The sequence below is a fragment of the Anabas testudineus genome, chromosome 21 (assembly GCF_900324465.2).
Source record: "Anabas testudineus chromosome 21, fAnaTes1.2, whole genome shotgun sequence".
In the NCBI taxonomy this organism is placed as follows: domain Eukaryota; kingdom Metazoa; phylum Chordata; class Actinopteri; order Anabantiformes; family Anabantidae; genus Anabas; species Anabas testudineus.
The window spans coordinates 23744714-23770858 of record NC_046629.1 but is presented as its reverse complement, the minus strand read 5'-3'; the positions used below and the strand labels follow the sequence as shown (position 1 = coordinate 23770858).

Genomic DNA, 26145 nt, shown 5'->3' with positions numbered 1-26145 from the left:
ACTAATATACATGCTCTATTTCCAAGTTCTATAAATTGTTTATCTTTAAATGACCTCTTTTTATGCAATAGTTTAATAGCAACTAGTTGGAGTGTTAAAAAATCTAATCAGACTTGATTATTCTTTACTTAAATTAAATAGTGTGATTTGCTCTTTAATAACTGAGCTGGGATTAGAACAGTATGACCAACCAGCTTTGCAGTGGTAATCCACAGATAGATAGCTCCCCAGCTCAGGACAGGGTTCACCAAAGGTGTTAAATACTTCAGCAACCTGGCACACCTGACGGCCATGGCAGTGAGCTGAGAAACACATGAAGAACATGGTCAGCAAATGATAACATACACTAATGATAATGGTGTTATACAAATTCCTGCTCCACATGTAACAGTTTTAGGGTTTCTGTGAAAAGGGTTCGTGCGCAAACAACAATACATTACTCAGCAATCCTTCAAATAACAACTCAGTTAAGTCATCAACATTTATCATCATCATCATCATCATCATCATAAATGGGCTGCACTTATGTTCTGCTTCTGACATGAGCACACAACAAAGCACTTCACATTCATCCACACACATCCTGCCATACAGCCAAGGAGACCAATTTTAGAGTTGATTTACAATAGGCATGGAAGTATTCACACAGATGTGGTCTCAAAGTTATCAACATGCCTTTACTTTCTTGTGCTGTAATAACACTAAATTACAAAAGGTGGGATTAACCCTTTATGATATCCCTCAAAACACTATGCAGCTATCCATTGGACATAGCAATGGATAGCTGCCATAAAGAGACTGGACTCCTACAGAACACTTTAGACCTAGCAAGTTAACAAACCAAGCAAAGGTTTGTTAACTGATAGCTGGTGCTAACCAGCTTTTTTGCAGACGTACAGTACAACAAAATTTCAAGGCATATGAGCACAAGGAAATAAAACCAACAGACACATCGGCATATGAGTGTTTGTATCAGGGTTCATGCTCACTCTCTGTTAGGGTCTATTTGGGTCACCCACACTTTGGACTAGTTTCAAGGTGGCTTTCCATTGGTCCATTTGGTTTGGGTGTCTCTCTGCCAAACTGCAACAAGTTCCCATGCACCAGCTCACATCTCTTGACAAGATGGTCAGAGTTTGGTGTTCTCTGTGTAATTTACCCATCTGTTTTCCCCTCAGAAGGGGATTTCAGTCACTGTGTATCCAGTGTCAGTGTAAAACTAAATGTGAACACATTTAATGTTTCTCATTTGCTTTGCAATGAAATAGCTTGATCTTGGTTTATTTATTTTTAACAATCAATAATTGTTCATCTCGTACGTCATGGCAACCAAATGGCTTGCACAATGAAAACATGGGTGTCAAAATGATTATTGGACCATACATAATAAAACCTAGCAGGTAGTGTGGGTGTTGCACTGCACTATTACCAGAAACTCTGATGGTACTCCATTCTTACTGATTTCAACCATTTTAAGGTTGGTATTGTTGAAGTAGACAGGATCATACATGATGCACAGGTTTGAGGTTGAATTTCCTGTGTTGTCTACACCATACAATTGCAAAAAGTGACCTCTGCAACATGCATTTGACCTTTCACTTGATACGTGTACTTGTGATTGGACTTCGGTGCCACAACCTTATCGTCTCCCATGCATAGACTAAATGATGGGTGCTTTATTTCCAACATGCCGTCACTATGTCAGGTGCATGTTACCATGATGTCAGGTGATGCTCCTCCAATCCAAGGACGTTCTAGGTTGATGATGAACTCTGATGACTCAATCTTCACTAACTTAATGTAGTTTTACTTTGTTCCCTGGTCTCCACCTCAACTACAACTACTAAATACTGTAAAACACTTTAGAGTGACACGTGAATATATACCATCAATAGATTTAAACAAGGTTTTACTGATGGACCATTTGATACAGACTGCCAAACAGACGAGGGAGAACGAGTACAAGACAGGGGTTATTTATTAACAAGAGGGCAGGGGACACAGGGAACTACCAAAAACTAACAAAGTATCAACCTAAAGAGACTCGAAACCACGGTGGATAAGTACAAACAAAACCATAAACAGACATCCAAGTGACAACTGAAAAACTACGCACTAACGCGGACAAAAACTAACAGACAAACTAGACGTACTCACAAACAAAACCAAGGTCCAACAAACTGAAGTGCAGTCCAGGGCGAAACAAACAGAGAGTCCAAAGTTATCCAAAATGACTGAGTGACAAAGACCAACTGACAAACAAGTGGAGGAGATCCATGTGTAAACCAGCAATTAACAGAGGACTGAGGGGTGCTTATAAAGAAACAAAGACTAACAGGTGAAATGAATGAGTAATTAGTCCGGTGAGTGGAAGCTGGAGGAAGAGGAAGTCCATATAGGAGTGTGGCAGGAGAGCGAGCAACAGAAGTAAAACAAAACCCACAGACGGGGCGAAGGGAGGAATCGTGACGCCATTATATATTAACACTTATGGAAAGCAGTGCTACAATTAAAATGATAAGCAGATGATGTTCTGAGTTTAGATTCAGACTGTGCACATTACTCCTAAATGTACCATCAGAGCCCAGTTTACATCCAATAGCAACAGCATATTCCAATCAGCTCAGTGCAAAAGATCTGTTCATGATAACTTCCAACTTATAATTTCTAGTCATAGATATCAGGAATTTCAGGATATATCAGGAATCACTTGGGGAACTTCAACAAATTCAGATATGTCAACAACAATTATTGCTGCACTGTTTGCATGTAGTTTAACTTGGTAGCTAATGGCTATTTATGAACTTGCCATTTCCTGTATCCAACAAGATTAGTACAGAGGCTAAACTTGTTGGAAATATGTGTGAACATTCCCAAGCACTGGTCAGGTTTTTTATCACATTTGTTCCAATCTGCTGACACTGTGTAAATGTTGCATTAGTGCCATGTAAGTCATTAGTTAACTAAAGGTTATGTGGAAATGCTAGACATACTGTAATGACATAGAAAAAAATTAATTAACTGAGCTACTCTGCTTAGACTAACTTAGTCCAATGTTTAAAGTATCTATCAAGAGATTGTGTTTTATTCATAGAGATGTGAAAATGTTTAGGTTCAGTGCACCATGATAATATCTAAGTGCAGTATACACATGTACGTGTTATGTTTATGAATTCACTATTTAAAGCGAAGTATTCTAAGCAGTTTAGAGCACACGTGTTTGAGTGATTACCGATTAATTCCTAGCCTGGAGCGACAGCAGAGCTGATAAATGTTGTGATAGCACCACACTGTGATATGAACAGTGTTGCCTACTGCCATCCGTGCACTGGTTTGTACAGACAGCTCGTGCACACTAATTAAATGTGTCTGACTGAAAGAAACTGTTTTTTATGCTGAGCATGTAACATCTGCGTGGGTTTCCTTCCAGCGTTCAAAGAGATGAAGGTCAGGTGCATTCAGAATTAACTGCTGAGATCTTTGACTGTGTATTTGTCTTTCTGCATTATCCACTGCAGTAAAACTGCTGACCTGGGCAGTGTGTTACTCAATACATGCAGTGCCCAGAGATTCTAAATGGGAGGTTTTAGAAAAATGAATGGATGGATAATCTGCTCATGTCCTCAGTTAAATGCATGAGTCAATATTTGCTCTAAAATGGATGACTGTCATTTATGTATCTTAGAGGTTGTTAAGCTTTTAAGCTATTATGTGGCCTTTCTTCCGTAAATGTCCTGATGGCTAATCATTCTTTTGAAAAACGTTCCACATGCAGCCAATATGCTTTGTGATACCTGACAAACACTTCCTTTAAAGGTGGATAGAGTTTCATCCCAGTTTCCATCCGCGCAGAACCTTTGATGAGGAGTATCAGAGCAGGTTGAGGAGGTGAGGAAATCTTACAAAACTAACTGCTTATTGAGCAAAACCGTTTAAAGTTGTGGACTGGATAACAGTTGATACATCATAATAAAAGCTTAATTATGCAAAACCACACACACGCACACACACACATAAAAATATATGGAAATAAATCTGTTTTACCTGATAACGATTCTACAACATCCACCCTGCCGCACTGATGTTCAGATGTTATTGATGGGGAGAGAGAGGATCGACAGTGGTGATTGTTATGACCATAGAAGCCGGCATCTATCATTAACACCTGACCAGAAGCGCACTGCAGAGTGGTGTTACGACCCGCACACACTATGGAGCTGCCAGACTCTGGGAGGAATGCAAAAGCAAAGTGATAATTCCTTATGACTTTATGCTTTTTGTTTCAAAGTTTGAGTCAGAAATACATACCAAACTGGCAGATAAAGTGCAGCCTTTTGTTGCAGTCTTTTACGGCCTCCCACTTAAAGCCTGAGTCTTTCAGTATGTGTCCACAAGCTGCTCCTTGCTGTGGGCTGCTGACCCAGTTTGAATAGGTGATATGTGAACCATCCAACCAAGAGAGAAGCCCTGAGGGTGGAACAAACCGCTGCTGAACATATGCAAAGTTTGAGCTGAAGAGCCTCTGTGGTGAGACAGATTTCATTTTCAATATCGTTTTTTTTATTATTGTTGTTGTTGTTGTATGATGTGTGTGAAGTGTTTGTTAAGTAGAATTCTTTCCAACATTGTTCAGACAGTTGCTCGATAGGCCACTGACTGTTCAAACATGGAAGATACAAACTGTATTAAATATCGGTGTGCATGTTTTTTACAGCTTGTGAGGTGAGTGTGTGTGAAGGCAGTTCGCTTACTTACTGCCGGAGAGTACAAGGCTAGTTAAAAGGCTATAGCTGTTAAACTGAGAAAGGTGAGAATGCACCTACACAAAATTGCACCAATTGTACTATAATTTCCAGGATGATTACTGTTATTCAACAGTGCCTAACTAGTGTCTAATCAGTAGAGACAGGTTACAGGACCTGCTCTAGAATGTACAATTAAAAGAGCAGAAACAGACCATCTCCTGCCTCTGACACTTTGTTCTGTATTTAATCCAAGATTTCTTGTCCTTCTCTAAACAGATGCTAAACTAAAGATGTGAGTAAGTATGTAACATTGGTAATATGTTAACTTTTATATCTGTTACAATGGTTTGGAAATAGTGAAATAATATTTATGTTGTTATTTTTAGTCTCTTCTGGTGACTTTCTCACAAGCATTGCGTTGCAGAACGTCTTGAGAGCAGATGTTCACACTTACGGTTTAGTAGCTCTCTGTTTGCCACATCTCCTTCTTACCTTCAGCAGTCGGAGAATATTGCAGGTGTGTTGAGGCAGATGGTGCTACTCCAAACCACACGTCCTTCCCAGGGTCCAGGTGTCTCTGCATGAAGTGCTGAATGTCTTCATCCGGGATAAATGCAAGGTGTCCCCCACTCTGCTCGCACCAAGCCTGGGCACTGGAAAAGGAGCGCTGGAGACCCACAAACTCATAGCAGGAGCCTCTGAAAGCTTTCTGGCTTTTTGGACATAGATCCTTAGCCACAGGAGCCAGACAGCTGTGTGTCACCAGGATCAGCAGGTGCAGAACTTTCCGGCACATCCTTTATGTTTTTATGTCAAAAAAACTAAAGTTAGTCTCACAACATACATTTAAACCTATTTGTGAATTAATTCAAGTGAATGTAGTGATATAGTCACCTGCACCTGCACCATGCTTTTAAACAGGTCTGAGACAAGCCTCTCCCACACACCTGCTTTCTGGGTGCAGTGGAACATTGTTTACTTAACAGCTGGGCTTTATTAAAAACCAATGAGTGCATCCATACTGTACCCAAACAGAGCTGCAACAAAAAGAATGCGGGGGAGTTTCAACCTGATGGTGAGATCGCAAGTTTAGGTGACAATTGCAGTAAAAACACAATCTTCAGTCAGTAAGTCACCATTAATCTATGTTTTACATGAAAGAAAATATAATAAAATGCAATTAAAATGCATGAAAATAAAAGCATCATACAAATTAGATTCAAAGTTGACAATCAACCAGTAAAAGAGAGAAACAGGGTTAGAGTCCTTATTTTCCTGCATTATTTTAAAGTCAAAGTAGAAGGAACCCAACACATTAAAGGATCAGTATTTATGACATCACTATGACCAAACATAATGTGTCTCTCTCTTTTCGTCCAGTGTTTCCAGCACGATGAGACTATTCTAAAGTAAATCTGGACCGTAATTCTGCACTTGGCTAAATATCCATCTTAATGCCGTTGACTCATGTCTCACGCACACCGCTCAATATTAAGTTTCACCCTCAAAAACACCCAAAGATCGACGAGAAAGGACGAGAAAAAAAGAGGAACATTTTTGAAAACGTCTCCTGGGGTTTCTCCAGCGTCAGAGCCACTTGGATCAATAAGTCCACTGAAAGCAACGATGCACTGGTTTGATTGTACCATCGATCGCTCGGTGGGTCAGAATTCAACCATATGGCAAAGAATCATGTGGTACTGGCCACAATCTTCAGCCTTTTACAGTACAGTACCGTTCTTGCATGTCAAACCAAGAGGTGCACTTATGAAAAGAAGAGTATCGCCATTGAACCTCCTCTTTCTAAAGAGTTACCCGGTGTGCTTTTTGTGAACCACGGCCCCTTTCGATAAAGAAGCACTGGCGAGTTTGTTCTTAACTGCATCTCAGAAGTGCAGTACTGTACAAATACAGATTACTCTGCATTTATTTGTTCAGCTTACGGAGTCTGACACTCAATCTGTCACCGATACGCAAACCCTTTCTCTATCCATCCCTCCGTCAGGATCGCTCATTTTGTCCTTAATGGCTTTTTGGTATAGATGACTGAAGTCCCATTCTAGCAGACCTGTGTGCTGTGAGATAAAACAGTGCTTTCCCATTAGACACCTGCAACTACTGCGCTTTGGAAAAAGCTTTTTATTCTCTTAAAACAACAAAAGAGGATGGCTTTTGCTATCAGGAAATGAAAAGAGGTTGGCAGTGATTGACTTTGTAGGTACAACGACTCCACACAAGTCTTGAACATTTTGTATTTTGTCTGTGTTGTTTTTATTACAATACCTTTTGTCTCTACACTGCATATTAAATTTTGCCAATAAAACACAGTCACTGAATTACCTGCATTGGTTTTTTCCCATCGAGTGTAATTTCCCACCTTAAAAGAGTTCTGACTATAACAAAGATCTCCAGATGGATCAGATCATCTCATTTGAAGATTTCCTCCTGACTTGGCATCTGATATATTTTGTTTCTCTTCATAATAGCCTGAAGTGATTGAAATTTGATGCATGCTGGAGTTCATAGTAAAATCCTTTACCTGTCATTTTATTACACTAAGCATTTTATTCTACAGTGTTCCTGAAATGTTCAGTTTAATAATTAATACAAATGTTGTCATTCATTGTCAGTTAAAGCACTTTGAAACAGAAACAGAGCTCACAAAGTAGAAGGCATGGTGGTGGGGGAGTGGTTGGAACCCACCATGCAGCTGTCTTTTCTGTGTGGAGCTCACATGCAAGCTCAGGTGTGTTCCACCTGTGCTTGCATGTGGTTTTTCTGGATATTCCAGTTTCCTCCCACAACAAGACAATAAGGGGAAGAGAAGATTGTTTGCCCTGATGTGCACTTCAGTTTGTGCACATGTATTGTTGCTTTGTATTGGTAAATATTGGTGCATTTATAGCACAAATGGAACAAATGGAACAAGTGGAATGCACATAGAAAAGAATTAAAAATGACAAGTCAAATGCATACAAATGATATAAAGTGAGTAGAATCTGTGGTGCTCAGTTGCTTAATTTTAACCTTCAGGTGATATTTTCTGAAATCAAGCCAAAGTTCAGAACCAACACCATCTTTTAAAAGTGATCAACCATTTACTGTTGTGCAGTTCAGGAGAAGTCACCTGGATATAGGTTAAGGTAAAAACAATATTTCTCTCTGTTTCTATTTTGATAGTTTTATTTTTTTCCATGCACCCATAGTCTAGGCCAGATGGCCCTGCTCCAGACACATCAGAGATACTGTAAGTATGCACTTCCTACTTTGTGTAAATGAAAAAGAACAACAATAGAAACTTGTAAACATTCTTGATTTGAATGCAGTATCTCTTACATGTACTGGATTTGCATGCTTAACGTGACGCACGCGGCAGTTATGTGGGCACACAGGGCAGTACGCTGGGTGCGTCAAGCCGCTTGACAGCAACACAATATGTTGTTCAGCATGTGTTGTTCAGTGTGTGGCGATGTGTGAAGGTTATTTGCACCTTGGAGATTCTGACGGAGCACAGTTTGTTGGCAAATGATTCACTATTGAAAGAAATATCACGATGAATGACTTTACAATATAATCACACTTCATGTGTTCATTCAGTTACATTTCAACTATCGGCCTGCAATGTAAAGGTAAGTGTTTGACTTCCTTGTTGTTACTGTGGAGATTAGACCTATACTACACCAACAACTTAACAACTGTCACTACTGTGTGTCTGTGTTTTTCTACATTGCAGAGTGGAGTGCTTAAGGAAATGTTAGCGAATGTTGTTACTCATCATCACAACATCAGAACTTGATGTTTCTTTGTGCTATTATGGGATTTTAATCAAATAAACATTTATGTTTATATGTTTGAAATCCACCCGTTTCAAGCTCCCTTTAAATCATGAAAAAACTGAAGCACGCCCCGCAGAGGACTGTGTATGTGCTGCTGGGTATTGGCTTCATCTGGTGTCTGACATATTTTGTCCTGGTCTGTATCTTCATTCTTTTATCCACTTAATGTGGCCCCATCGTCAACAGACAGTGTACTAAAGCACTTATCTTATTTTGAGCTACTCATATCATAATGCAACCATTGTAACTGCTATAGAATGGACTCAGTGAACCAGCACCTGTTAGTTTAATTCAGGTGCTTTGCCTGATGCACACGTCTGCTTACATTCAGAATGGATAATGTTTTTTTTGTTGGTAACGTTTTCTCTGTGTAATCCTGCATCTTGTCCGTCCGGTTTTAGAGCAACACTGACCAGAAGGGCATAAGTGTGACCCTTCACAACAAACTGAGGCAGCATGGCAAAGAGAGGGTAGAAACAAACAGGGCTGAAGGTGAGAAAAAGACCAGAGACATAACAAGAAACGTTACTAACGTCTCAATGGTAAATACAGACACAACTACCATCATAAAACTGTATGATTTTCCTTGGCGTTGAAACTTTCTTCTCGTCACATGGTCATTAAATGGTTTAACTACTGTGGCAGACATGTTCACTGTGGGCAGCTATTGTACCTCTAGTTAGATGGCTTACAGCCAATCACCAGTGCAATTCACTTGAATAGAGAATGATTAAGTCTCCTTCATTTTAACAGCATACTGTAGAACTCAACAGGAAGACGGGTTACATTAAGATAATCTGATTCAATTGAAGTAGCAGCAACCTCCGGTTCAAATGGGGGCTGTTTATTAAAAAATGCATAGGGGGTCATTGAGGAAAGAGCTGGGAATTTAGCACAGTGTTTGTGATTCTTCATCGCTCTGCTTTTTGTAGGAAAATGATTTTCTCCGCTACGTCAGAACAGCCTTTTGTATTCTCAGAGAGACATTAGGTCAATAGTCTTCAGAACCTCTGCTTGTTTTCTCTCTACAGTAAATTCTCCGGCTCAACTCTGTCTTCTCTCTCCTTATGTCACCCCCGCTCCTCTCTTCTAGAAATAATGAAGCGTATTGTGAAGTTTGCGGATGATCTTCTAAACGTTGTAGAATCTTCTGATGATTGTGAGCAAACTCTCTTCAGTAACATGTAGTTGTATTAACTTGTATCAGTCATGGGTAAAAGAAGGCCGGTACCAGTTTGGTACTGTTTACTGTGTAGAACAGCTGCCTGCCAAACCAGTCACGAGCGCCCTTTCAGCAAGAAAACATCTGTTATATCTTAAACAACACTTTGTTTCTCCATTAACTGCTACGAAGTCACCTCCGAAAGTCAGTGTTGTGTTTTAATCTTTCATTACGGCTAGTTAACATGAGCTTCCACCAACACACTGCGGCTGACTGATATCCAGTGCTGTGGGGTTCTGGCAAGCAGACATTTGTTAGAAAATCTCCCAAGTAAAACATGCAAAGCAGTTGTGACAGTGCATCATATTCAGATTTATTCCAACAACTCGGGCAGCAGCTCACACAAGCTGTGCGTGAGGTGACGATCAGGGTTCTGTGATCCTCTGTAAACAGTAGAAGCTCTGTATTTGAATGTAAAACACATTTCTCCCCTAAGGATGAAGATAAAGTGAACAAAGAGATGTGTGACTACTTTTACCCCTGATTACAGTTAATATTAAATGCTGTAATTATTGTATTTCAAATGCATTTTCAGTGAAGTAGCACTACATCTTATTAAAATAGGAAGTCTCAGGTAATATTTGCTAACTGAATATTTTCTGAATAATATTTGTATAGTGCGGCTGATTGCTTCAAGTGTCCTTTCCAGATGCAAGCCACTTTATGTTCAAAGCAGGAGAATAATTTGTCAAATTAACACTCCAAACTCTTTTTCTTTCAGTCTCCTCTCTATTTCCTTTGAAGGACTACAAAGAAGAACTACAGGCACTCCAGATTAAAATGGAGGCTGAGAAAGAGAAAGGACGAATGAGGGATGAGATGATTAAGGAGCTGCGTTCTGATAAACTTCGTCTGCAGGAACAAGTGGTTCACTTGGAGGAACTCCTAAAGCTGAAGGCGGAGAAGGATGTACAATCTGGTAAAATTATCCTTGATTAAATTAAGATACTAGCTGCACTCACATGCTGCCTGAAACTCTATCAGACAAGCACTGTAGATAGACTGTAAAGCAATTACATTCCTTATCAGCTCAAAAGTCATGAATTCAGATGGGGAAATGTGTTGATCTGAAATTTTTATGGATCAGAAATTCATGCTAAAAGTAAAAAAATGTAGTAAAAAGTTGTGTGCTTAAGGAAAAAGCCCGTAGATGAATTACAAAACAGACCAACTGGTCGAGGGTCTCTGTCTAAAGTGACTGATAACATTTTAAAGGGTTAGGGTTAGCAAAGGTAGCAGGTTTAATGTTAAGTATAAACTTAAGTCAGGGAGCTACAGCAGAAACACCTCTGGTGGCCAGTGAGTATGTACATACACTGAAAATTACATGAAATAACTGCATTTAGAGTTAAACTAGTTTACAATTTCAATATAGTTACAATAATAGTTAAATTACAAAAAATTAATATCATTAACTAGAAATGTGTGTAGTATTATAACATACATGGTAGATAAACATTTATATTTCAAACTGAGTCCTGCAGAGATTTCTGTTGCCCAATGATTTCAAAAGTATGTAATACTGTGAAGGCCCATGACATGATGCATATACATACATCACAATATCCATCACAATTTCTCTCAAACCTTACCTTACAATTACACAGCAATTTATACCAAAGGCAGTGCCAAATTCTAATAAAAGGCAAAATACAGGCTGCAAAATGGCCTCGTGCTTCTTACCTCACAATTGCACAGTTCTGTCTATCAATCAGTCTATATATAACACTTAATATATGCCTTTTTGTATTCTACATAAATCAACACTGTACATTGTTAAATGTCAAGTAACAGGACATTTGTCTGCAGTTTAATCATATCTGACATGCAATCAGCCAAACAAGCACAGCAGTGTCTGCAGAGTTTTTAAAGAAAATCTTCAGGTTATAGGCACAAAACACACAGCACTGGAGAGTGGTCATCAGCTGTGACCGGACACTGCGGCACCTCCGACTTTACTCAAGAGGAGGATAGTAGCACAATTTCTATAAAAGATAAAAGATATAAAACATATGTTAAAATGGATTATGATACTTATGATACTTAAGTTTTATATCTTCCATAATTAGTCGGTCCATTTTTTTCCTCTCCCATCATGCCTAGTTTCTACTGTACAAGCCTGTGGGGGCAGTGCTATGATCCGGGATTGTTGCAGTTGGACAGGTCTAGGTTCAACAACGTTACTGTATGTCTTCAAAGAACGAGGTCAGCTGACTGCCTGAATATACTGAACACTAAACTGCATACTGCATTGTGTGGTTTAGGAACCCTGCACATTTCCCCAATTTTAAAATGTTCCTTCTGTACACTGTTAAATGTCCTGATACAGTTTCTAGCCTCTGTTTGTTGTCACTCTCGACTAAAGTAGACAGGTGTGCAATAGGTATAAGCACAATAGTGTTTACCTTTTTAACAAATCTTTATTGAAGTTTCAGGGACAATACAAATGTTTACATTTAAACATCAAAAAAGTGCAAATAACACAACAATACACCATAGCAGAGATAAATATAACAACAATATCATCAATAATATTAACAAGGATCCAAGTAACAGCAAAAACAGCAGCAACAATAAAAACAGTGTTAAAGTTGCAGAGTAAACAGTCAAATGTCCAATAAGAACCAGGGCAGCTGTTGTTCTTTATCCAGAGTTCTTATTATTATTATTTCACGGAGGACTTGTTTTCGGACCGTGTTACTGTCTATTACAGTTTGATTTATGACCATCATGCATCTTGTTTTCCACAGTTTCATTGTAACTATTGAGATTATGAGTTGGAACATCTCCACCTGTTTGGTCGACATGTTCTCCCTCAGTAGTCCGTACATGATGGAGCTGTAGTTTTAGTCCAAACCCAGACCCCTCAGGGACGTCCACACTTCCTGAGCTCTGTAACAGTCCATCAGGAGGTGTTGCTGTGTCTCATCTTCATTACAGTAGATCATGGGACATTGTTTAGTTGTTACGTAACAGCTCCATGAAACTACTGCTCTAACAGGAAGTCTACCCACACTTATCAGCCAGCGGACATCTCTCATGCTCTCAAGGCTTGGAGAACTTCCTTTCTCTGTGCTTCTTGTACATGTTTATAATTAATTAAACCTCCATATTTAAAATCATTTATTACATTAAAAATAGTTTTACTTGTGCTTGTGGTCCATGAAATGTCTAAGTGCTGATATTCTGAAATAAAATCACCGTGTCTTAATTTATACTGTAGCCTCTAATAGTTACTTTCATTATAAACCTGTAAACTTTGTTAGACTAGTTCTAGAGATAATACTGACTTATATTATATCACACTGTAAAGAAGCCTGAGTTTAGTGTGCACTAAACGCCCAGGCTTTGTTCTGCAGCAAAGAATTTGTATGTAGGTAACTTGTTAGACAATTTATAGACTTACTGGACAACACTGCTGATGGGATTCAAGGGGGTTTAACAGAGTGGTTAGGAGCACAAGCTATAGGCTAAATAACTGGCGAGATTCCAAGATAAGTAATTTATAAAAGCCGTCATAACAGCATCCCATAAATATTAATTAAGGCTTCTAATGTACTAATGTGGTTTTTGTTACGTTTACATTAGTGCCATCATTTTACATTTCATTTGTGTGTGATGCAGCAGGAAATTAAATAAATCTCCTACTGCACTTTTGCATGATATTGCTAATTGGACTCTAACTGATCAAAACGCACACACTTTCAAAGTGAATCAGCATGAATGAGGTTTAAAGACAGGTTTGGACTGAGGTAAACAGGTTACCTCCAGTTTCCGTTTGTGGGAAGTTATCTTCATCTTACTCAGTGATGATACGCTTTAAGGCATAGCTCATCTCTGAACCTGCAAAAGTGCTGTTGTTTGTCTATTTTTTTAGATGAGCAAATTAAGGAGGATGAAAATTGCCCACTGCCACCCATGGATAAATATCCAGATTGCAAGGAGAAATTGAAGGTAACAAATTGCTTTATCATTTGAATGGTTAAAGATTAATATTAGCAATTTTTCATAAAGTAATTTACTACATATTCTGTCAGAGTTGTTTGACACAGAAAGCATCACATCACAGTTTCAAGGTTTCACAAGTTGGAGATCTTTTAATCTTCCAATCTGTACTTGTGTTTCAGTTGACTTAGCTGAATACCTAGTTGATCTTTACTATGTACTTTGCTGTGTTTTTGCTGTTTCTCTAGTGGATGAAGAATATGTGGATGTCGGATTCTTGCTACAGCACTTATGGGGTTAACGGGTCCCTGTGTTCCTTCCTCATTTACCTCAGCGAGGTACCCAAGTGGTTTTAAGGTCATATATCATTTGCTCAGTTATATTGACCCCTGGAGATCTCATTTCATACAGTAAATAACTCTAATACCTTATTTCTTTCTGTATTATGCAAAGGTAGAGTCCTGGTGCCCTGTGCTTCCAGGTCGAGCGGTCACCTCAGGTCGTGCAGAGGACTCTAAGGTAGAAACAAAAGCCAACGAATGCTTGTGACCGTTCATGTTATTTTAGTAGTTTGTATAAAGGGTAAACTATGCATTTAAAGGAGATTTACTATACAAGCAAGAAATCCCTAAATTAAGAAAATCTAAACAAAATCAATTAGCTCAGAATAAGTGTTGTCTTCATTTTCCAGGGGGAGTCTGAACAAGCAGTGGTACGGACCAGTCTAAAAAGTCTGTATTCATCTCTGGAAAACAGAGCCCCGTTCCGCTGGATTTACCAGAGAATTCAAAGTATGGAAGAGGTCTGGGTCGAGGCTGGTCGCTCTCTTTCAGCCAAATACAACATCACACATCGGAAGGCCAAACGGGTAATGTAGCCCCTCCTCTCCTTTTTGTGTTGTTGGAGATCTTGGATACTTTTCTACTTTGGTATTACTTTCAATGTGGTAATGGGGCTCGTGGAAATGAATGGTTTACCATTTTCATTCACATTTCTCATGTGAGTGATTTAATAGGTGTGTGATTTCAATCTTCATCAAACTGAGAAGCCCCAGAAACCTTTGACGGTACACAGTGGCCATATTATCCTTATTCTTATCATTCTTATTCTACTTATTATGGGTCACTTCCGGCAAGGACAGAGGGCGCTCAATTTTGCCTCTTCTGCATTGACTTCTTTTGTCCCTCCACCCCCTCAGATCCTGGTGCACCCTGGTGCGGTGACAGATGAAGCTGGTCTCAAAATAGCTTATACCGCATTTAATGGAGGCCCTCTTGGGGAGCTAGTCCAGTGGAGTGACCTCATCTCCACGATTTACATCCTTGGCCACCATCTTCATCTTTCTGCCTCCATATCTGATCTCAAGGGGTGAGTGCTGATGTTCATAAAAAAGAGCCTTTTCACTGTAGGCCACTTTCTATCATGGAGACCAGCATTGTCAGAAGTAAATGAATGAAAGTAACATCACTGATAAAACCAAAATGTGACAGAATGAAATAAAAAATTGTGTAATAAATACAATTCCACTCATACTTTAATTTCCCCCTGATTGTTTTTATGTCCATTCTTCCCTTCTTGTCTCTACAGTATTCTAGGGGTTAACACGGGTAGCTGCCCGCCTCATCAGTCAGCTGTGGAAGCAAACCTCATCTATACAGACATTATTGGCCTTCGACAGATTCAGTCAGTACTTCAGACGTCCTGGATCAAATATAAGTGAGTATCAGGATATATATATACATATGTTTGAGTTATATGAGACTTAGAGTACATGGATCTATGGTAAGTCATTTCAACATTCAAATTTGCAGCATCAAAAGTATAGATTTCATGATTAAATGTCATTCACTGGTGTTTTAGTAATTCAGCCAGGATTAATTGCAGCCAACTCTGTATGACAACCCGTTTTTAGAGCAGAGTGGATTAGTGATTTGCATAATGATGCTGCTTTCATTTGGCCATTTATTATCTGTGCGAAAAGACCAAGAGAGTGCTCAGATATATAATTTTCCTAGATTCTGCCTAAATGTATTACTGGTGTAATGAATTCATGTAGTGGAATGGGGAAATAAGCCAAAAAATGAGGCAACGGACAAACAACATTGCATTCTATCAGTCATTTTGTGGATTTTATGGAAACTGTTCAAGGTCCAGATATAATCCATCACATTCCTGTGCCATCCAGGTGCATGTCAACAAATTAGAACATCATGATTTATTTCTTTTTTTCAAAAGTGAAACTCTTCTATACTGTATTCTAGATTCATTAGTCATGAGGTGAAATGTTTTGGGCCTTCAGGTTTTTTGCCTGGAATGAAATGATTACTTCATCAATGTGACATGTCATTGAGGCGTTAAGCCTGTGATGCTGTTGAGGCATTATACCCGCCGCTGTTGTTGGGCCAGTGTTTCACATTCCTCCACTGACAGTAGACTACTATAGAGAATATATGGGGTTCAGGTCGGGGAATGTAGCTTCTTGGTTTGGCTCTTTGGGAAGTTTTAAGTTCTGCTGGAAAAGGAAATCAACATCTCCATAATGCGAATCAGCAAAAGCATGAAGTGCTCTAAAACCTATTGGTAGACTGTGGAATTGATAAAGCACCAGCAGACGACATGCCACACAATTATTCACAGACTGTGGTAACTGCACACTGGGCTTGGACCCAATTTCCAAATTAAACATAAAGTTTACTTTTGAAAAAAGGGCTGTGGATCACTGAGTGGCCCTTAGTCCAGATGAGAGACTTCTGATGTTTAGCAACAGTTGTAGCCTATTTCCTGAAGACGTCTGTGTGTGGTGGCTCTTGATGCTTTTAGTGACTCCAGCCTCATTCCACTCTCAACTCTCAATCATTGCTGGACAGTCTTGTTAAGGCTGCAGTAGTAGTTTTTTTAATTTAATGAAATTTTAAGATACTTGACTTTAGATTTTCAAAAGTTTTAAGCCATATTAATATACAAAATATAAGAAAAAAGTAAAATAAAATTAAAAAGTATAAAATATAAATATTTCACAATGTTTCATTTTTTAAATGAAATTATAAAAATGTTTAAAAATGTCTCGGTTTTCGAATTTATTGAGAGATACTGTAGGTTCAGGTGCAAAAAAAAAAAAGCAAAAATGAAATGATGAGTGAGAGTGAAGTGAGAGCAGAATGAAGATCTGACACAGTGTAGAAGAGGTCAAGACTGAAATCCAGCAGCGGATGAGTGAAGTCTGAGTGGATTAATGAATATGCTGGAGGCATATAGAAAGTGGAGCTGTAAGATTTTACACTACAGGTTCAGTACGATGGTGGTTTGATTGATTCGACTGCATTTTCTCACTGAAAATGCATGTGCGAGAAATGACATGATATGATTTCCTAGTTACAGCAGGACAGAGGGCAAAAAGAAACTCACGCTTGAGACCTTAAAACCAGAATCGATTGGACATAGATGCAGGTGTCAATTAGAGAAAAAGGAGAATAAAATGTGGGCGAGAAAAGACAGAAAGAAGGAAAAGGCCACTGAGAAGGTTGAAGCCATGTCGAAGGAAACACATGTAAAGAATGGAACAAAGAATAAATGGAAAATGATAAAATATTAAATAGACACATTGAACAGTTCAGTTCAGATTTCTGCGTCGGACATTTTAAAAGTTGCATTAATTTAAATAAAAAACATGCATGTGTTCTGCCTATCAGTATGGCAGTACTACAGCTACATACGTAGTACATCACAGATTTCCATTTTGTACTACAAAGTTTTAGTTTTATCAATTTATCACTAAAACATAATCTCACATGTGAATATCCATGTAAATTTAATTGAATGGTGTGTGGGCGTGGAACACCATGCCGTTGCACACCCATATGCCAACTCTGAGTCATGCATTAAGTCACATTGACGTGGGAAGGTATGCCTGTGAGAGCAGATTCTTTTTTACTGGTGTGAACACACACAATGAGAAGAACTGAAGATTCTGCTTCAGGGACTTTCCAACATACTGATGCTATTATCAGCCTAAGCTGTATGTAGGTAGGAAATGACATCAATTCATTTGCTTATTGGCTCTTCTCTTATAAAGTTGCCCGCACTTGTAATTACAATTAAAGCAGACAGATAGTTGCCAGATGGTGCTTGCATATTATTCACACCCTGCAGCTTCATGCTACATTATCATATACCATAAATAAACAAGTAAAATAGCAAAGAAGAAAAACTTGACTGATGTGATCTTTACCACAGCCACAATGTCAACGGTGAGTCAGACCTTCTCACCCAACACCAATGCCCAAACTCGCTGATGCTCCTGTGGTGGAGCAGCAGCAAATCCCTGCAGCTACATTGTAAAATCTTGTGGAAAACCTTGACGGCTGAGTGTTACAGCAGCAGATCATTGTGCTATGTGAATGTCCAGTGTGCACATACTTTTGGCTATATAGTGTGTCTGCATACTGATGTTGTTTGATGGCACTCCAGGGACAACCTGTCTCCTAAAAACTTAACTGAAATCATTATTACACTTCTGGAGGGAATGTTATTGCAGATAACATATATTTGCTACACACATAATGACAATTTATTGACACAACATACAGTCCAAGCTACTTTTATACTGATCACCTCAAGAAAACATCCAGTCTTGCCTTTTGTGACTGTGGTGTTGTTGAAGTTATTTAATTTTGGATTGGACACTAACACTGGAGTCCAACTCAGGTGTGGAGGTCTTTTGCATTCTGTTAACAGATGTAGTGCTTTATATATTCTAAAATATTTAGCAACAGAAATATTACTATAATACTATAAAATACTGCCTGGTTTTGTTATTCCTATTATTGTGTGACGTGCATTGTGTTTGTGTCTGTGCATCAGGTGTATGATTCGTGTGCTGGACTCTTTTGGCACTGAGCCAGACTTCAATCATGCAGCCTGGGCCCAAAAGCACAACCTTAAAAGTCCGTTTGGTGGCTTCAACCTGATCCCAATGCAGTTCTACACCATGTTCCGTACGTCTCACACGTTCCTTTTTTTTTTATTCCAACAGCTAATTCAGTGCTTTGCTGCTTGATCTGAGACAAACAGCAAACTTAATACTTGGAGACCCACGCAAATGGGTTTTCATTAATAATCTTCTCATCAGAAATGTATTTTTTTTGTATCTGTCTAAGATGTATGTTCTCCTACTGTAAGCAGCTCATACTCCAGACAACACTTTCCTGGGCTTTGTTGTGCAGCACCAGCTGAGCTCTGAAGAAACTCAGCAGCTCAAGGCTGTCAAGAGACAAAACCAGGCTCTTGTGTACGGCAAGAGTGCCAAGTTTTGGGAGGTAATACCAGGCAGTCATTTTAATGGCCCCTGCAAAACAGTTCTTCTATAGTTTCCCTAAGTCCAGTGGGGGTTTGAGGACATATACAGGCACTGGTTGGCACAGACTGTACAGGACAAAATGAGAGAGGCAAAATAGAGCAAAGTTTTCATTAATACATCAAACAATGTGCCTTTAAAATAGTTGTCACCCCATTTCACCTTTTGGATGTTTAGTAGTTTGTGGATGTAGTCTGTGTGTGTTCTGCAGTACACGGGTTCCTTCTGTTTCATTCAGACGTTTCCCAATAAATACACACTTGACCAAGGAGGGGTATAATTTGTGTCCAGTTATTTTCCAGCAAATCACACTTTGCTCTCTCTGTTGTTGCTCCACAGGGTAAATGGGCTTATCTGGACACGATTCACAAGTACATGGAAATCCACGGGACTGTTGATGGCAGTGCCCAGATCCCGAACTATGTGAAAAACCACGGCATTGTCACAGGAACCGAGGTCCAGGCCCTGTTGAGACAGAGCAAGGTATCGCTGGGGTAAAAGTCACTTCACAATCACTTCAAGCGAAACCAACACCTCTCACATTTTTATCTTATCTTTTATCTTAGACCTTTAACATTTTTAGTGTGTCAAGTGAGAGCTTCAAGATCATTTTCACAGTACACTGTTGGCTTTACTTCCTCAGCATAAAGCTTTATGTTGTATCAGTAAAAATAATAGTAGTGATAACTGCAGAATCGATTGCTCTTTCCTTCTGTCGCTCTTTTGACCTAAAAGAATAATATTGAATATGTAGACATGTAACTTTATTTCTCTGTCCCACTCAATTGATGAAGGAGCTGAATCTTTTGCAGACAGTGTCTATTGTAGGTCTAGTTGTGTCCTGTAGACAAAAAGTGTCTGGCTTCATGAATATATTTTTCTCTTCAAGCAGACGAAAGCTGTTTATTTATCGTTTGCTTGTGACACATGCTTAGTTAAAAGAGACCCGTTAAGGCCACCTAAATCTCTCATTTAGACTGGATGTTAAAAAGAAATCTTGCGTTTGTGTTTGGGCTGAAGGTGAAGGGGATGCTTTACAGTCTTTCAACATTCTTCTGGAGCCCATGGATAATGAGGGATGAACACTATAACAAACTAGACAAGGGCCAACTGCTAAGGCAGCTCAGCACAGTGAGTCATTCAGCAAAATAATTTTCTTCTTTTTGAGAAAATCCCTGAATAAAAATACTTTTAATATATTCTCAATGACTCATACAGTAGATTGAAGGCTTTTTAAGCTGGACTGATACAGTACCTTTATGGTTTATTGTGACAAGAATAGAAAGGAGAGGCTTCTTTTCCACTGATGTGGAACACAATCAACTACAAACACAACTTGTATTCAGTAAACATTTGACTGCACTACATGTGCTGTAGCACTGGAGATTATAATACAAACTAGCAGTGTGGTTATGTCTGTTTATGCATATTTGTGCAATAAAACAGTTTAATCTACTCAACAATATGAAACTGCTATACAGGAAGTTGCCTTTGGGAAAAATCCAAATGAAGGCATTATACTGTTTATTTACAAAGAACAATAACCCCTAATACATGTACAGTACAGTATTTGGAGTTTGGGGCTATAAACTACCAAAGGCAGATTTAAATCACGTTAAAGCCTGTCTCATGTGAAATACACTGCCTGTTAAAAAAGAAAAGTCACACACTCTAATATTTCATTATACTGCTATAACTAACTAAATGACACACCTTCACTGTGGCATTGTTTCAAGAAGCTTTTTTAATGTCCCAACATTTATTCCTGTCCAGAGTTGCATAAATTTTTTGCCAAGATCTTGTATTGATGATGGGAGAGTCAGACCGCTGCACAAAGTGATCTCAATCTCAGTGGGGTTAAGGTCAGGACTCTGTGGTGGCCAATCCATGTGTGAAAGTCATGTGTCATGCTCAATCCTGGCATTGTCATGTTGGAATATGTCCGTGCCATCAGGAAAGAAAAAATCCATTGATGGAATAACCTGGTCATTGAGTATATTCAGGTAGTCAGCTGACCTCATTCTTTGGACACATAACATTGGTGAACCTAGACCTGACCAACTGCAGCAACCCCAGATCATAGCACTGCCCCCACAGGCCCTGTACGGTAGACACTAGGTGTGATGGTTGCATCAGTTCACCCGCCTCTCTTATTACTCTGATGCACCCAAAACTCTGGAACAGGGTAAATCTGGACTCATCAGACCACATGACGTTCTTCTGGACGGTTCTTAACCCAGTTTTAGTTTCATCAGTGTTCTTCAGTGTTTTCTTTGCTTGATTCATGCCGATAATTTGACCCTTCTGAAACAGATTAACATCTTTATATCACCACAGGATGTGTTTCCAGACATGGTTGTTTAAGAAATGAGAAGCTACTCACTGCATCAGTGGGTTCAATAACTTGTTCAGAGAGAGCTGTAACCTCAATGACCTTCATAAACACAACAAAGAAGCAAGATGTGATGAACCTTCACTCGCTCTGTATTTTTTAAATACACTGTCAAACACAGTTTAAATAAGCTGTCTGCTCTGTGTGACATCATCTAAAGATATTCCTGAATTAAACCTTGCGAGCAATTCTGTATGTAATCTATATATTCTCTCCTGTCCACTGGCTCTGCTAGAAGACTTAATTAAGATTTAACATCTCAAGGTCTCAAAAGAACAGTCTGTTTAGTAGCTGGAGTTTTGCACTGTAGTAGTACACAGTCTTCATCAGCAGAGTGGTGGTTGCCCAGTTGCCATGGATGGATTTAGTTTCTGTTAATTGTCGGGTTCACTACATGGCTCATTTAGGAGGTGTGACGGAGCTTTCAGCCATATCTGTACTGTAACCTTAACATGACTATGAGACTTTTAGTGATGAGACATTTAAGTCTTCGTTATTTTTGTTTCTATTTATTTATTACTCAAAACGTCATACTGAATATTTAGAAATACTGGGTGCCTTTGGACACTGCGGACGGCACAATGTTAGTTTCATATTTAGTTTGCATTACAACCGCTACGTTTTGGAGCATAGTTGATGGTGGTACTTGCCATTTGTTGTGTTGATGTTGGCTGCCATCATGTGGTGACAGTAAAGATGTGCACTTGGAGGCTCATTTCCATGGTAAAATGTTATGATGCTATTTTACAGGTCTTTGTGGGGTTGTCGTTCCCATATGAAGGCCCCGCCCCTCTGGAGGCTTTAGCCAATGGCTGTGTTTTCCTGAACCCCCGGTTACACCCTCCACAGAGCAGCCTGAACTCAGAGTTCTTCAGCAGAAAGCCCAACATCAGAGAGGTCAGGGGTCATTTGTAGACTTTATTATTATGTGTGTACAGAATAGTCCGCTGTCTTTGGCTGAAATATTATGTATTTATTACGCATAATATGTGTTCGTGCTGCAGGTAACATCTCAGCATCCTTATGCCGAGGCTATCAGAGAGCCCTATGTATGGATGGTAGACATGCACAACTCCACAGATGTAGAGAGAGTGCTCACTGCTATCCTCAATCAAAGTGTAAGCAATTTTTAATATGGTATCTCGATATGTCTCAAAGAGTACAACTGAAATACAGACCTGCGGTGACCTGCTATCAACTTTTGCATGTATTTCAGATTGAGCCTTATATTCCATATGAGTTTACTTGCGAAGGAATGCTCCAGAGAGTCAACATCCTGATTGAAAAACAGGTTGGATTTGTCTGGGTTTTAATGGTTTGCAAAAGGGGAGGCTAGGATCAGATTTGTAATGGGGAAAAAAAAAATCTGTTTCTTTTCTTCTCATCTTGTTCTCCTTTCTGCTTTAGGAGTTCTGCCATAGCACAGGCAGGTGGCCCCCTCCGAGCGCGCTCCAGGTTGTAAAGGCAGAGGTGGGCACTTCCTGCAAAGAGGCATGCCAGAGAGCAGGACTGATCTGTGAACCTGCATTCTTCCCAGAACTTAATAGTCTTAAAAATATTTCCCAGTAAGTGCATGTACACATGAATCCTGTTCCTGTCATGCTTTTCAATGTTACTGTCAGGAGTAATTTTTGTTGATGAACCTTTTCATTGTGGGATGCACAGTATCATCACCTACTGTAGAAAACCAATACAGCTGAGCAGTAACATGCAGGTAGATTTTAATGACCAGAATTATATTTTGTGAAGCTCATTCTTTCCAGATAACACTAAAGTTAGCTATTCTAATTGATCATTCTTTTTCCAAATCAAATAGATGAATCATCTCAGATTATCTACCGTAACAAAATACCACTGTACATTGCTCAGGGCGTACACAAGGGTCAGCTGTTCATGCACAGAATGTTGTTTGTTGTATCTCTGTGTATTTTCCTCACAGTTTGAAGCTGGCCTACAGATAAAACTGGATGTGTCAAAGCACACAAACAAGTTCAAAGTTACTGTGAAATATCTTTAAGCTCACACAGCCTACACAAAAGGCCTTTTTGCCACATTTTGCAATTTTCTTTCTCACCACCTACTACTGCCTTTCATTCCTAAAGTGACCTGAACAAATATATAAAATAACCTATAACAAATAAACTTGGAGGCGTTTTCTACCAATTTAATTTTATACTAAAAAAAAACAAGTCAGGTTGACTTTTAAAGCTTCATGCAGGTGTCAACACTAGGGTCCACAGGCCTGAAGCCAGCAGTGGCCACAGTGCTAACCACTCATAAGTAATATGTAAACACAATCATAGTGTTAAAACCTTACAGGCTTAGTTCAGAGTGAGTGTTGCTGTGTGAGGGAATGACTTGATACCAAGCTACTGATGATTTCTTTTCCTTTTTATTTCTTTACAGCTACGGCGTGGACTGTCAAACGTCAGAGTTCTCTGACAGTCATGTGGTGCTCCCAGCCTACAACATTCAGAAACACTGTCTGTTCCAGTCTGATCCCCTGCTTTTCAGCTGTGTGAGATCGGATGAATCGCTAATTCGCATCTGCCCCTGTAGAGACTACATTAAAGACCAGATAGCTTTATGCAAGGCTTGCATTTAGGTGCTGGATAGCCAAAGACATGTGCACTTCATTATGAAAATGCTTATAAAGGTTTGTTCTGTGATCAAAGTACAGCTGGACTGTTATTACAGCCAGAAGACTGCTGACAGCACGGTTCATTCTCAGCCTTTTCCAGGTGACATTTAGGATGAATGTCCTGTGGGTTTTAAGTCAGTGTTTGTCGCACAAATCAGGTATCGAGCACCGTTACTTTCAATTCAGTTCATGATAAATGTCAGAATTCTTGAAAGTAAATGTTAATGTTAACACCACTTCTGTTTCATTTGTGTCTAGTTAGACCAGTGGCAGAAGATACATGGTGACTTTATTTGCGTATGCAGTTTCTAACACCGTTTATAGGGAACAGTGTTAGTACAGTGTTTTGTTCTGGTTCAGCACTTCTGTGCAGCCACTTGAATCCAGCTTTGGGACTAAATCTCAGTGAACTACTGGTGATTTAGTGTTTTTTTTTTTGTACCATCCAATATGAGAGGCTTCTTGCTGGGCTGCAAAGCTGTCTTTAAATGAACACACTCACCATCAGCTGCACTTGCTAAATGCATAGTCTTTAGACACTCATTCACTTATCCTAGATATTTAATTTGTCGACTCATAGGGGTGAACAGTAATGTGTGAAGCCCTGATCCACACTTAAGAATTAAGACACTGTCCAGGGTGTTTCACTCTCTCCTGGGAACCCAAGAAGCACTAAGGAGATATTTAGGTAAATTAATCCCCAGTCATCTCCTTGACATGTGCTTAATGTACACTGAGTGAGTGTATGCCTGAGATGATGACGCAAAATGAGGACAGAATGGGTCATAAAATGTGTTATATTTTCTTTTATTATTGTCTCTAAAATAGTGCCACAAACATGCAGGGCATAGCTATAAACAAGCAGTATGATCTGTAACTAAGAGGTTCTGCAGAGTCAGTATTATGACATGCTTTTTGAGGGCTTTTTGCCAGTGTTAATTAACTCACTATCAGCCAGGTTTTCGCTTAACCAACACAGTGTAAACTGTGGCATTCATTTAAAATTTTTATACAGACAATAACATGTTATATACTGTACGTCAATCAGTCGTAAACCTCTATCTACCTTTAGTTTAGTTTAGGTTTTAATGATGTTGTTGGGTCTGAATGGACACTCTGAGGCACCTGTCAATGGAAAGTATCACATTTTTCCACAGCATTAAAACCACAAAGTAGATATGAAGTTGTGCCTGATGGGTGTTTGTGTCATTCACAGTGACAGAGACAGTGACAGCCTCACTTCATGATAATCATTGGTCATGCAGTTTGTTAGTTTTTTCTATTCAAACCTAGACATAGCAGCTAACTGTTGTTCATTAGTGCTGCTTATAATGGAGACCGCGATGGATTTTTTATTATCACACTACTATAAAGGTTAGAGGAATGATTATGCATGTTAGATGCTTAGTTCTGCCTCAAGGCGACAACATGTCTACCTCTAAAACTCAATAATCAATGTTGTGTATTATATTTTCTGTTTAGTCCAAACAAATCCACCAACATGTAAAAATGCCATGTCCTAGTTTTGCATGGATTTATTTGGATGTGTACTGGAGTGAGTTTGTCATTACCATGAGGTTGCCAGGCAGGAAAATAGATAAACTAAGAGACTCCTTTGCAGCTACTGCTCCTTTCCAAGAAATACTCCACTGCATAAAGTTCATATAAGTGCAGCATATTGTATTTGTTGTTACTCTGCTATTTTCTTTATTTCTTTATAGACACATCAGAAGTGACTCCATGACTTGGAGCCAGCAGAGATAGTATTTGCATGTTTGCGTTTTTAAAACAGAGACTATGACTCAAATTAGCTGATGAATAAGCAGAATAAAACTTTATTAATCAATAAAACTTTGCTCCTCGACAAAGAGATCTCATTGTTCTTTTACATAAATAAATGGTGTTTACATCATCTGCAATACCACTGATGTCATTACTGTACAAACAGACAACTAATAATTCTGTTACATTGTCACAGTTGTTGACAATTCAGTTACACGTTTCCATCAGT

General features: G+C 39.1%; 2 protein-coding genes across 3 annotated transcripts in view; one reads left to right on the top strand and one right to left on the bottom strand.

Moving 5' to 3' along the window:
* Nucleotides 1-5541, bottom strand: part of LOC113172856 (polycystic kidney disease protein 1-like 2) — a 36884-nt gene extending 31343 nt beyond the window's left edge. The window contains 4 exon segments of the mRNA XM_026375885.1: nt 192-302; nt 4045-4227; nt 4309-4467; nt 5238-5541. Coding sequence (XP_026231670.1) covers nt 192-302; nt 4045-4227; nt 4309-4467; nt 5238-5541 — 757 coding nt within the window.
* A 2416-nt stretch (nt 5542-7957) lies between these two features.
* LOC113173059 (alpha-1,6-mannosylglycoprotein 6-beta-N-acetylglucosaminyltransferase A-like) lies at nt 7958-26046 on the top strand. Of its 2 annotated transcripts, XM_026376325.1 has the most exons (19): nt 7958-8374; nt 8479-8717; nt 8983-9073; nt 9675-9740; nt 10525-10722; nt 13681-13757; nt 13997-14086; nt 14202-14267; nt 14440-14616; nt 14947-15116; nt 15336-15464; nt 18609-18742; nt 18930-19063; nt 19441-19584; nt 22244-22390; nt 22498-22611; nt 22710-22784; nt 22901-23058; nt 23900-26046. In XM_026376325.1, exons 2-19 carry the CDS (start codon nt 8631-8633, stop codon nt 24096-24098), a joined length of 2256 nt encoding a protein of 751 aa, XP_026232110.1. In that variant the 5' UTR covers nt 7958-8374; nt 8479-8630; the 3' UTR covers nt 24099-26046. The 2 variants fall into 2 exon arrangements, with proteins under 2 accessions (XP_026232110.1, XP_026232111.1); XM_026376326.1 differs by lacking the exon at nt 9675-9740 and having other exon boundaries at nt 7960-8374.
* The last annotated feature ends 99 nt before the right edge of the window (nt 26047-26145 follow it).

What these genes read in the sequence shown, in the direction of transcription:
- LOC113173059 (XM_026376325.1), top strand. Translation starts at nt 8,631, where the DNA reads ATGAAAAAACTGAAGCACGCCCCGCAGAGGACTGTGTATGTGCTGCTG. An exon ending in GTCTGACATATTTTGTCCTG is followed by an intron (nt 8,718 to 8,982) that starts GTCTGTATCTTC and finishes GTCCGGTTTTAG; the next exon opens with AGCAACACTGACCAGAAGGG. An exon ending in ACGTCCTGGATCAAATATAA is followed by an intron (nt 15,465 to 18,608) that starts GTGAGTATCAGG and finishes TCTGTGCATCAG; the next exon opens with GTGTATGATTCGTGTGCTGG.